Below are 11,959 nucleotides of genomic sequence, written 5' to 3'. Positions count from 1 at the left end.
ACATCCATAGTAGATCCCCCAAACGCGTGCAGTATATAGTTTGTATCAGTCTGCAATGTCTGCATGGATTGTATGTACGAAGCGTGTGAAGTGCGGAGGTGGAATACTGCCGCTTCACATAATTTAATTCACAAAGAAATATAAATAATTGTGCATCGAGTTTTAAACGATTTTAATTTCAATGATTTGATCGAGAAACTTCGTCTAGTTGAAAAGAATGGTACGAGATTACTTCAAGATAAAGTACTTCATAAACGATTCAATAACCTGCTTCGTTAGTTTATTTCCTTGCTCAGAAATTTGTTTCAACTGATTTTCATCACTTACAACTGAAATTGAGTTCGTTTTGGTGCATACATATATATATTAGAAATCAAATTGATCGAGGATTCACAAGACATTTGAAGTTCTCTTTATTTCTTAAGAAAATAGGAAATAATTTTCACGTCATACATAAATTCATTTTTTAATTTTGTAGGCTTCGAATGATGGTATACCTCCATCTGCTGCGGTACCTGGGTTTCCACCAGCAACTCCAAATATTGCTTCCACTTTTGTCCCACCGATTATGCCTGCTGCACCGTTCATACCACCTCCTAGTTTGCCACCTGGACCACCAGGCATAATGCCACCACAGTTCTCCATACCTCCTCCTGGATTTAGTTTTCCAATTAACGCTGCTCCTCCACCTGATGCTGGAGTAATAGGTTAATATATCTGTTTAAGACTAGCAGTAGATTTTCATGGAACAGTACGATTGATTTAGATGTTGTATTTTAGCTGCACCTCCTCAAATAACAGCTCCAGGTATTCCTCCTCCAGTACCCATTGTAACTGAAGCCACGTCAACCATTCAACCCATCGCAACATCGACGGAAAAGAAGACAGAATGGACAGAGCACAAAGCCCCTGATGGAAGAACGTACTATTACAATAGCGTTACAAAGCAATCGTTGTGGGAAAAGCCAGATGAGTTGAAAACACCCAGCGAACTACTTTTGTCGCAGTGTCCATGGAAGGAGTACAAGTCAGAGAATGGAAAAGTCTATTATCATAACGTAACGACCAAGGAATCCAGATGGACTATTCCTTCAGAGTTAGAGGAGTTGAAAGCAAGAATCACGGCTGAAGAGGCTGCAGCCGCAGCCGCGGCAGCCGTTGCGAGTGCCACAAATACGTTAGTATAACTTGGAACGAATCTCGTTTACGATGGACTAAAAGAATTATTAATATTCTATTTCTTCAGTATAGTTCCTGCAACTATGCAGCACTTATCTCCGAATATTGGAATCGCGAATACGTCGCAAACCAGCACACCGGAGCCAGGTGGGAAGTCTGCAATTGAGCAAGCTATGGCTGCAACGCTTGCAGCTATAAATATTCCTACTCCGCCGGCGAAACCGGACGAGGACAGCAATTCCGCGAAAGGATCGGCGAACGACAGCCGCACTAGTACCCCTGAGCCGAAAATGCAATTCAAGGATAAGAAAGAAGCGATCGAAGCATTCAAGGAATTGTTAAGGGAAAGGGACGTACCGTCGAATGCTACTTGGGAGCAAGCGGTGAAATTAATTCAGAGCGATCCGAGGTATCCGCAAATGAAAAAGTTGAATGAACGTAAGCAAGCGTTTAACGCGTACAAGACTCAGAAACTCAAAGAGGAACGGGAACAAGAGAGATTACGGTAAGTAGTGCAAATGTTAAGGGGAAAACGGGAGTAAAACGCAGATTGTATTGTTATATAATTTTTGCAACAGATTGAAAAAGGCCAAAGAAGATTTGGAACAATTTTTACTGGAACACGAGAGGATGACGAGTTCTACCAAGTATTATAAGTGTGAGGAGATGTTCGGTAATTTGGAGGTGTGGAGGGCTGTCGGGGATTCAGATCGCCGGGACATTTACGAGGACGTAATTTTCAATCTGGCCAAACGGGAAAAGGAAGAAGCGAAGCAGTTGAAAAAGAGAAATACCAAGAGGCTAGCCCAAGTATTAGATGCCATGACTGACGTTACGTATAGAACCACTTGGCAAGAAGCGCAAGCGTTGCTTTTACAGCACGCAGCCTTCGCGGAAGACGCAGACTTATTGGAAATGGATAAAGAAGACGCTTTGCTCGTTTTTGAAAATCATATACGTCAACTGGAAAAAGACGAGGAGGAAGAGAAGGAGCATGAAAAAAAACGTAGGAAACGGCAAGAACGGAAGAATAGAGATGCTTTTATAGTAGGTTTCACGATATTTCGTAATTTTTCAATCGTACGTTCGTTTTTCAATGTCGATAATTATCTTCCAGAGTTTATTAGACGAGTTGCATGAACAAGGGAAATTGACGTCGATGTCACTTTGGGTAGAACTGTATCCGATGTTGTCTGCCGATTTAAGATTTTCGGCAATGCTCGGTCAGTCCGGATCGACCCCTCTAGATCTATTTAAATTTTATGTCGAAGACTTGAAATCTAGATTCCACGACGAGAAAAAGATCATAAGGGAAATCTTAAAAGATAAGAATTTCGAAGTACAAGTAAATACGACCTTCGAGGAATTCGCTACTGTCGTCTGCGAAGATCGAAAGTCAGCGACGTTAGACGCGGGCAATGTAAAATTAACGTACAATTTGTTACTCGAAAAAGCTGAAGCGCGAGAGAAGGAACGCGTGAAAGAGGAGGCTAGGAAGTTCAAGAAGTTGGAAACGGGTTTCAAAACTCTGCTAAAAACCCTGAACGTTGATTATCAAATGACGTGGGAAGATGTAAGGAGTAAGATTGAGGAAGAGCCAGATTTCAAAGCTATAACACTAGAAAGCGAGAGAGTTCGAATATTCAAAGAATACCAGCACGAAATTGAGGAAAGTTGTAGCCACCATCACATTCGCAGTAAAAAGAAAAAGACGAAGAAGGTGAAACGAAAATCCCGGTCTAGATCGCACAGTGTAAGTATATTACATAAAGTAGAGATATGAATATTTCTAGTAATATAAGAATTGTTCATTAGGAATCTGAGGGCAGCGATAAAGGTCTGAAGAAGAAGAGACACAAGTCACGGTCACCAAGCGTTCCCAGCAAATCTGATAGTTCCGAGTCTGACATCAGGAAATCGAAGCGAAAGAAAAACAAAAAGAAGAGAGGTCGCAGTCATTCCGTAAGTGAAATTAGTCATACAGTAAAGTTAATAATGAAGTTCTTTAGACGAAAGTGTACGAGACAACGATCTTTTTATGTTCAGCGGTCACATTCGAGACTTCCGTCCTCTGAAGAATCGCCGGAGAGGAAACGTAAAGAAGAAAAGCACAGAAGAGCTTCCGCCCATAGCGAAGGGTCTGTTACCGAAAATGCTGAGCACCATGAACTGTCAGAGGATGAACTTGAAAAACAAAGGGCGCAGCTATTGCGCGAATTGCAAATGCAACAAGAGGATAATTAACTCAACAACTTATGTAATTTTAGATAATTGCAATATTAAATTAAACGAAATTTGTACAATTTGAATGATCCCCTCACTTCATTTATGTACGAATAAGATGCATTTACAATTTGTGTTAGTCGAAAGCAAGGGGAATAAAAGAAGGTAAGAAAGTTATCAAGAATTTTTATAATATGAGTTCAGACCTCGCTATCAGTCAACAATTTTCATATAATCTATAAAAATGATGGAGCGGTAACGAATTTTTCACGAAAGATGCGGTGAATGCGTCGTCATTTTTATATATTTCGCAAATCAATCGACGCCTTACTTTTCGCAATCTTCATACGGCCCTGTTTCGTAGTCGAATTGACGGAGGGTGGGTTGGCCAGGTGGGGAGAGGTTTGGTTCGGCTCACTATTTGCTCGATGGTTGCCACTGTCTACTTTCGTAGTTTCAATAGTCTGGTATTCCGATCAGTCACTTCGACTGATTATCGTGGCCAAGGATTACTGTCAGTGTCCTGAGTCTCGTGCTACAAACGCGAGCGAGTATTTATGTGAAAATTGATCGAATTAACCGAACGAACTAACGACGGAGCGATGTTGAGCCTTTGCCGTCAAGCGTTAATATCTAACAGTCAAAAGTAAGTAGACGAACGGCCGAAACTTCTTGGCGAGGCATCTGCATCGAACGTTAGAACCGACGTGTCTAACTTCAGTGTTTTGTTTCTTCACCGCTCATAATTAGCCCGACTATCATGATATATTGATTATTTTAGCGCATTGACACAGGCACCATGTAACAACAGTCGCATACACGTAAGAACACCGCGTGTACGTAGACGTCAGTTTATTCGTGTATCATTGGTCCTCCGTTAGGCTCTCTTTCTCCGATCTTTGGTCACGTTAATACTTGCTTCCTCGTCTACGAAAAGGATAGACTACTTTGCGGGACCATAGGAATTTTCCACTTTAAAACGGATGTGAAAGGTGTTTTTTTTTTATGAATAACATCCTTTGACAATCCGATGCGACCTGTCTTTGCGGTTTTTTCTTTGTACGTTGCCAGGACGGTTTTCGTTCTAAATACATATTAAACTACCTATCTTTTGCCAAATTTAACAATTGCCCGATCGCTGTTGTGCGTATGAATACATAACTGGGATGCACAAACCAATTTTTACAGTTCATACAAACATATTTCATAATTCCAGTAACCGGCAATGTGCCATGTCATTAATATGTAATTCGTGCGTCAGTTCTGATTATTTTGTTAAATAATCCCGAATATTTATGTAGAAATATTCTTGCCTCACGTTAAACCATATTTGTACCAAGATATGGTCATCTTCGAATTAATATTTTCTACTTACGGTCCATTCGACCTTGAAACATATTTTTACGTACCAATAAACATGTATAAAATATGTAGCACGTGCGTTTCGCCGTCTGTTCGCAAATGTATAATTTACACAATGGAATATTTTGGCATTTATTTCGTTCTATTTCAAAATTTCGCGTATCAATTTGTAACAACAAAAGGAGACGAAATATCCTATGAATTAAAAGGAAGGTCCCTGTTATCGCGGATGGATGTCTATTTTTCGCACTTTAACTGGCATAACTTATTCGTATCGTTTAAATAACATTTATTATGTTAACGATGCAATTTCAGTCAGAATATATTACATAGTTGACTGATTTTCGAGTAATTAGCGTGATAACCGTAATAGTTAGGTTCCTTGAGATTTCATTAGACACGTATGACACGTATAAGCAAGTTTAAAATAACATCTTTTTTACCTCAAAATAATTTCGCTCCTCATTTTATTTACGCAAGTTATTCTGGGCGTCCTATAACGCGAATTTCAGATAGAACGAACGATACGCAACGTCTGCCTCAGATAAAATAATTTATATTTATTTTTTGTACACTAATTAAGATTCACGTATCTCTGTTTCAATTCCTGGGATCATTTCTTTATTGAAATTTAATACCAAAGTTGCATTATGTACTTAAGCAGATAACAGAGATTTACTTGTTACTTGTCACGTCTACAGATAAATATATACAGAAGCTAAAGATAAGCTCGAATGCTAACATGTGCTTTCTTAATCTTATACATCAGTCAATATGAACGTAAATCCATTCTCAAATATTACAATGTAACTGTTTCGACCATTAGAAGTCAACATGCCTTTTGTATCTTTCACAAACAGAATTAGTACAAGATGCTTTGGGAGTATAATGCCAGTACCGAATCCTGTTGAATTCCCTCTGAAAAATGAGCCTATTCTTTTGTATAAAAAGGGCAGCCCGGAAAGGGCAGAGTTGGAGAAGACCTTGGATAAAATGGCCAACGAGTTGGAAGAGATACCCCTGGTTATTGGGAATGAAGAAATTAAAACTGACCTCGCCAAATATCAAGTTATGGTAAATTAAAAAGTACAATACTAAACAGTGTGACTTGGGAGCGTGATACTAATAATTATTATTCCAGCCACATAATCACAAGGCAAAGATTGCCAAGTACTACTGGGCAACACCCGAGTTAATCAGAAAGGCGATAGACGTTGCTGTAAAGACTCAACGCGAATGGGAGAAACGTCCTTTTGAGGAACGTTTAGAAATCTGGTTGAGGGCAGCTGACCTTATGGCGACCAAGTACAGGCAGAATCTGAACGCCGCCACGATGCTTGGCCAGGGAAAAACTGTTATTCAAGCGGAGATCGATAGTGCGGCAGAGCTAATCGATTTCTTCCGAATGCACGCATATTTCGCCCAGGATGCGCTGAAATATAAACCGATCTCGCCGGAGCCGGCAGAAACGTTAAACTCGTTGAGGTACAGAGGAATGGACGGTTTCGTTGCAGCCGTATCACCATTCAACTTTACTGCCATTGGTGGTAATCTTAGCTATACCCCTGCTCTAATGGTTTGCATTTCTTTTTATTGTTTTCACTGTGTGCTTAGTTGTAACGGAATAAATATTTAACGTTCGGTGGAAGTACATACAAAATCTTGAACATTTCCAGGGCAACGCAGTATTGTGGAAACCATCTGATACAGCTTTACTTTCGAACTGGTGGATATTTAAGATCTGTAAGGAAGCCGGCGTGCCACCAGGCGTGGTAAATTTCGTTCCGTGCGAAGGCCCCGTCTTCGGCGACAATATAACTGCTTCACCTTATTTATCTGGAATTAACTTCACTGGATCGGTGCCGACGTTTAATCGTCTGTGGACGCAAGTGGGTCAGAATTTAACGAAATACAAGAATTATCCGAAATTAATAGGTGAATGCGGCGGGAAGAATTATCACTTTGTACATCCGAGCGCCGACGTAGGTTCGGTTGTCAACGGTACCATAAAGAGCTCTTTTGAATTCAATGGTCAAAAGTGTTCAGCTTGTAGCAGAATGTATGTACCAGAATCCCTGTGGCCTAAGGTAAGTCTCTTATACTGGCTCAATATTCATGTTTCGAATGAAACGGAACTTTTTAATATCCAATGTTACTTTGTACAGATAAAGGAGGGTCTCTTATCGATCCGCGACACTCTTAAAATCGGTGACATTAGAGATTTCACCATGTTCACTGGAGCTGTAATAGACGCTAATGCATTTAAGAGAATCTCCGGTTACATCGAACACGCCAAGAAATCGCCCAATTTAGAAATTATCGGTGGTGGAAAATATGACAATTCGTACGTAATATTTCATAGTTTAATCCAGCATTTCTCATATTTATGTGGTACAAAAAAGTTTGAGAAGCTCTGGTTTAATCAATAACATTGTTAATTAATTCTAATCTATTCATTTTTTTATGTGTCAGGCGTGGTTACTTTATTGATCCGACGATAGTCGTTTCGAAGGATCCGAAAGATAAAATAATGACCGAGGAAATATTCGGGCCTGTCCTATCTATATACGTTTATAAAGATTCAACCCTCAACGAAACGATGAAATTAGTGGAGTCTTCAACGCCGTACGCTTTAACTGGATCGATATTTGCACAAGATGAGTAAGTATTAAAAATAGAAAATAAAACCAGGATTGCAGACTTTTTAATTGCAGCATTTTTTTTAACGATTAACAATTAAATTTCTCGTAATTGAAGTGTTCTTTAAAATTCAATCATTGATTCGAATTTCTTCCAATTACGATAATTGAACATTTTTGATCCTTAATTAGTCTAAATCGATTCAGAAACCATACGTTAATCACTAGATTGCCGATTTTTATGCGAAATAAAATGTTTGAAACAGAGAATTGAAGAATGAAATTTGGATATGCCTCAAATATATAGGATTCATTCACTTTGCTGACAACATTTTATATGAATGAACTGATAAAAATTCAGTACCTTTTATAGATGCATAAAAATCCGGTCTATTATTAATTGCCAATTGAATTGAAGGTTTAACCATTCATCTGCAACCCTGAATTAAACATACACTTGGGCTCCTAATATTATGTTCGACTCCGTTTCAGGCAATGGGCAAGAAAAGCATTGGAGGAGTTCAAATACACAGCCGGTAATTTCTACGTTAACGACAAATCGACGGGGTCAGTTGTCGGCCAGCAGCCGTTCGGCGGTGGTCGTATGTCCGGCACAAATGATAAAGCCGGCGGTCCTCATTACGCTCTCCGTTGGGCATCGCCACAGTCCGTCAAAGAAACATTCGTTCCTTTACGCGAATACGATTATGCGTACATGAGATCTTAGATGTAAGTACGTATTGTCAACAGCTTACAGTAAACGCGGAAAGATAACGCATATCGATCCAAAACTACAAAATTGAAACATACAAATTTTCTTGGTGGATCAGTCAAGTGAAAATATCGTTTCATGCATTCCTTTCTGTGGAATCATTTGAATTTTTTGCGCGAGGCGCCATTTACACTCACGATGCAAGTGGCATAGGCTTTGTAGAACTCCGTACTATAAAGCGAACTGCTTATACACGAAATAAATCACTTCATCAAAATAGCCGATTCTTAAACAGCATTCAGTGAAATTGGTACCTTCACGTACCAGTTAAATAGCATTTTTTCTCTCTTCGGTTTTTTTCTTTTTAAATAAATATATGGTCATTAGATAGCATGCGAGGAAGAGAGACGAACACGGAAATAAACTAACATCCGCGAAACTACTTTCGAGGTGGTGTTGATTTAAACAGAATGTTTGCTGCCGATAGATAAATCTAATGTTCTGTGAGTCGCAGCGCGATCGATTCTGCAACTATTGATAAATCTGGTTTAACTACAAATAACAATTTCATATCTCAGGAATTACTACACGTGTTCCCAGACGAAGTGGCATTTCTTTTTATCGTGCATTGCAATGATACGTGAAATTTTATAACGAATATATTAATCAGTATATGATGATCCAGCCGCATAAAATCCGAGGGTGTGCTTGGAGTAAAAGAGGAAGAAAAAGGAAAATACGTTGTGATGAATGCGTCGTACTAGTTAGAAGAAGATGTGTTTCTCTAACCTCCATTTTTTATATTCTTATATAGATCGTTTACAATGGCTGATGTTACGTTATAAACGCGCAGCATGATCATCCGTTTTACTGTGTAACTCATTCAGACAATATGTAGACGCGGGACAAACGTCGATCGTTCAGGTGTGTTAATTGTTAACAGTGTGATTGATACAAAGCGTCTTGGAAGTCGAACGATTATTACTAATTAAATATACAGTAATATGTTAGATGTTGTGGCTGATGTTATGATGTAATTTATTTTAAGTGTACCATAGCAATAAAACCCTATACAATTAGATACTGTTACGTGATTGTGAATTTCTCAACTGATTCGTTTGGCTGGAATTCAGGGTTCCGATAATTAGAAATCATCGTGTCACGATTGATCGCCGAATAATAATTCATCGACGGAAATACTTATCGCAACGGATAAGTGTACACTTTTGTACTGGCAGTTATCCTGCAACGATAATGCTGACAATAATCTCGCGTTCTCATACCTTTCCGCTTGTACGTGGTACGATTTCTGATTTTAGATAGAAATGTACGGTATTATTGCAAAAGTATTATTTAAACTGTCTAGCCAAATATCTGAGCAAATATTTGTGTTGCGCGTTCACAGAGGCCGTAATGCGATTAAGCAGCAGCGATCGATTTTTTTTAATTCTACTATTGCAAATAGAAATGCTCAATAAAAGTATTTGTCAAAACTTTTATCAAAATATTGTTAATACATGCTTCATAAAATTTGGATAATCACAATTACTTTTTTATCCCCTATTTCATCTTATCTATTTTTGGAAGGAAGGATCATGTGCAGATTCTGGAAACCACTGAAGGATGGAAGGAATTTCAGGGATATTAAATTTAAGTATATTTATCATAACGTCTTTTTATTTAATATCTTTTAATTTTTATTACATTTTGAAAGGAATATCAATCCCTACTTATTTATCCTTAAATAATGTCACAACAGAAGATAATGGGGAGAGACATTTCGTCTCACTGGTAACAGGAAAACTTAAACGCAAGGTCGGTTCCGCGTTTATGCATGTAACAATGCTTACCTTGAGGGTCAAGCGACTTTTCTAAAAGGTGTCGGTAAAATTTTGACATTTTTTGTTTAAATTTTGACATATTATAATGCTCATATTACTAAATATCAGCATATTCTAATTCAATAATGACTAGAGAATAATGACTTGAGATTTGACTTTCCTCTTTCTGAAGAGGTACTTGACGACCGAAAAATATTCTCATATAAAAGTGAAAAGTGTATTCCCATAAACCCTTGGCTAATTTTGTGGATAACATTGACATTCTGCGTTATCGCGTCACTATCGGAGTCTAACTCCTTAAGCAAATTCTGTATTTTTTTCGGTACAATTTTGCACCATTAGCTCGACAACAAATTGGCTGCCTCTTTCCTTCTGCATCTTAATCGTGCCATTTGCATTTTTCGCAGTTCCTCATTTCCCTTCTCCAGGCCCGACGTGCCTTCCGCTCGACTCCTTTCACGTAACATTCTTTTTTTCGCCCCTCCCTTCTTTCTCTTCGCCTTCTCGTTTTCTTTCTTCACGGCACCATCGATGGTACCGCTTTGACGAGTCCTGGAACGGGGTTGACACTGGAAGACACCGACGGAAGAAGAGGGATTCTCGATGGCTTAGGAGGAATCGCCGTTAATGGCTTTGCCGAAGGATTTCCTGCCGTTCTCCCAGTGCTTTTTTACGAGTTTCCCGGGCGCGCCGATCTAAAGCGCTCACTCAAATCAAGATTCTCACCTTTTCAACGGCAGATGAGGCGGATGGCCAACCGTGTCCCTTCGCTACGACGCCGTTTTTTCTTCATCCATCTTTCGCCGCTTCTCGATCCACCGTCCCTTCCTCGCCTTTTTCCGAGTTAAGTCCTTTCAGGACCTCAGTTTCTTTCGGCCTGGCCAAACGACTTGTTTTCTTTTCCTCTCGATCCCCGCACGCCGGCTCGTACCAGAGAATACACGGACCCTTCCTTCGTTAATCTGAAATTGACGCAATGATGATGGATGCCCGGTTACGAAATTAATCTCTTCGATATCTGGATCGGGGCAGTTCGTGCCTCGAATTTGAAGTAGTCACGCCCTATTGCCGTGAGATTACCGGACACTCGATGGCTGCCTTTTATCAAATTCGATTAACATAAATTTTCCAAGCGTAAGACTCAAAATATCATTGGTAGAACAAGGATTAGTTAATTTCCATAGTGCATGTTATTTCTGGTTGTTCTAGAATGGAAACAGGTTTTGTAATCATGGTATATGAGCGTAGGTGATCGAGGAACAGCCGGGTAATTATCTGGATAACATAGTTCTCGGTAAGACGTTCCGATTGAATAAAGAAAAAGCGCCTCGAGCACCGGTACCAGCTCCCGTACGACGTTTATGCCCGGCTCTCACGCAATATTAATTCTAGAGGTACGATCTTTAGCCATTCCCATCCTATTGTTTCATACACGAAATAGAATTACCGCTCCTTCCGTCTATTGCTGCTTCGCACGGTTCCCTACTTAATTTCCCCTTATCTTGGATTTAAGTAAACAGCCACTCCTCTCGACGATAGAATTAATCTCTTCTCATTTACACCACTCGTTGGCCTCCTTGTCAAAAGATCGCAATATAAGTACAACATGTATACAGGGTGTCTCAGAAAAAGTGTTAGACTTGAAAAGGGATGATTCTGAAGACGTATCTGAACAACGATTTCCTTTGGCAAAATGCAAAATGAGGCATGGTTTTTGAATTATTAATGAAAAATGCTGACCAATGAGACCACACGTAGGATCCGCGCTTCATCCACGGATAGGTTGGTTCGAATCGTGACGCTCGGCCGTGGCTTAGCGCGGGCCCTACACGCGCTCTTATTAGTCAGTGTTTCTCGTTAATAATTTAAAAACCATGCCTCACTATGCATTTTGGCAATTTTTGGTTTTATCACTTTTTCTGGAACTCCCTGTATATCCGAGCCGCATGGTCGTTTTTCAATTCGGTGCGAAGAGGCGAATTTAGGTGAGAGGGAAAAAATGA

General features: G+C 39.5%; 2 protein-coding genes across 2 annotated transcripts; both read left to right on the top strand.

Annotated features, from left to right (window-relative positions):
* The first annotated feature begins 57 nt into the window (after positions 1-57).
* Positions 58-3,579, top strand: Prp40 (pre-mRNA processing factor 40). The gene is made up of 8 exons (XM_026819726.1): positions 58-220; positions 479-707; positions 781-1,177; positions 1,247-1,684; positions 1,758-2,226; positions 2,297-2,932; positions 2,995-3,141; positions 3,226-3,579. Exons 1-8 carry the CDS (start codon positions 218-220, stop codon positions 3,421-3,423), a joined length of 2,517 nt encoding a protein of 838 aa, XP_026675527.1. The 5' UTR covers positions 58-217; the 3' UTR covers positions 3,424-3,579.
* A 205-nt stretch (positions 3,580-3,784) lies between these two features.
* Positions 3,785-8,846, top strand: P5CDh1 (delta-1-Pyrroline-5-carboxylate dehydrogenase 1). Its single transcript, XM_018037153.2, has 7 exons — positions 3,785-4,048; positions 5,625-5,838; positions 5,906-6,340; positions 6,441-6,851; positions 6,930-7,108; positions 7,237-7,425; positions 7,896-8,846. Exons 1-7 carry the CDS (start codon positions 4,005-4,007, stop codon positions 8,128-8,130), a joined length of 1,707 nt encoding a protein of 568 aa, XP_017892642.1. The 5' UTR covers positions 3,785-4,004; the 3' UTR covers positions 8,131-8,846.
* The last annotated feature ends 3,113 nt before the right edge of the window (positions 8,847-11,959 follow it).

Source organism: Ceratina calcarata, unplaced genomic scaffold (assembly GCF_001652005.2).
Source record: "Ceratina calcarata isolate Rehan_Ccalc_2016 unplaced genomic scaffold, ASM165200v1 scaffold157, whole genome shotgun sequence".
NCBI classification, from domain to species: domain Eukaryota; kingdom Metazoa; phylum Arthropoda; class Insecta; order Hymenoptera; family Apidae; genus Ceratina; species Ceratina calcarata.
This window is presented reverse-complemented; position numbering and strand designations above follow the sequence as displayed.

Bases quoted from the DNA above. Each gene is read 5' to 3' on its own strand.
- Prp40 (XM_026819726.1), top strand. The intron at 708-780 runs GTTAATATATCT...GTTGTATTTTAG, and splicing joins ACCTGATGCTGGAGTAATAG to CTGCACCTCCTCAAATAACA. The intron at 1,685-1,757 runs GTAAGTAGTGCA...TTTTTGCAACAG, and splicing joins CGGGAACAAGAGAGATTACG to ATTGAAAAAGGCCAAAGAAG.
- P5CDh1 (XM_018037153.2), top strand. From the start codon at position 4,005: ATGTTGAGCCTTTGCCGTCAAGCGTTAATATCTAACAGTCAAAA. The intron at 6,852-6,929 runs GTAAGTCTCTTA...TACTTTGTACAG, and splicing joins CAGAATCCCTGTGGCCTAAG to ATAAAGGAGGGTCTCTTATC. The intron at 7,109-7,236 runs GTACGTAATATT...TTTATGTGTCAG, and splicing joins GGTGGAAAATATGACAATTC to GCGTGGTTACTTTATTGATC.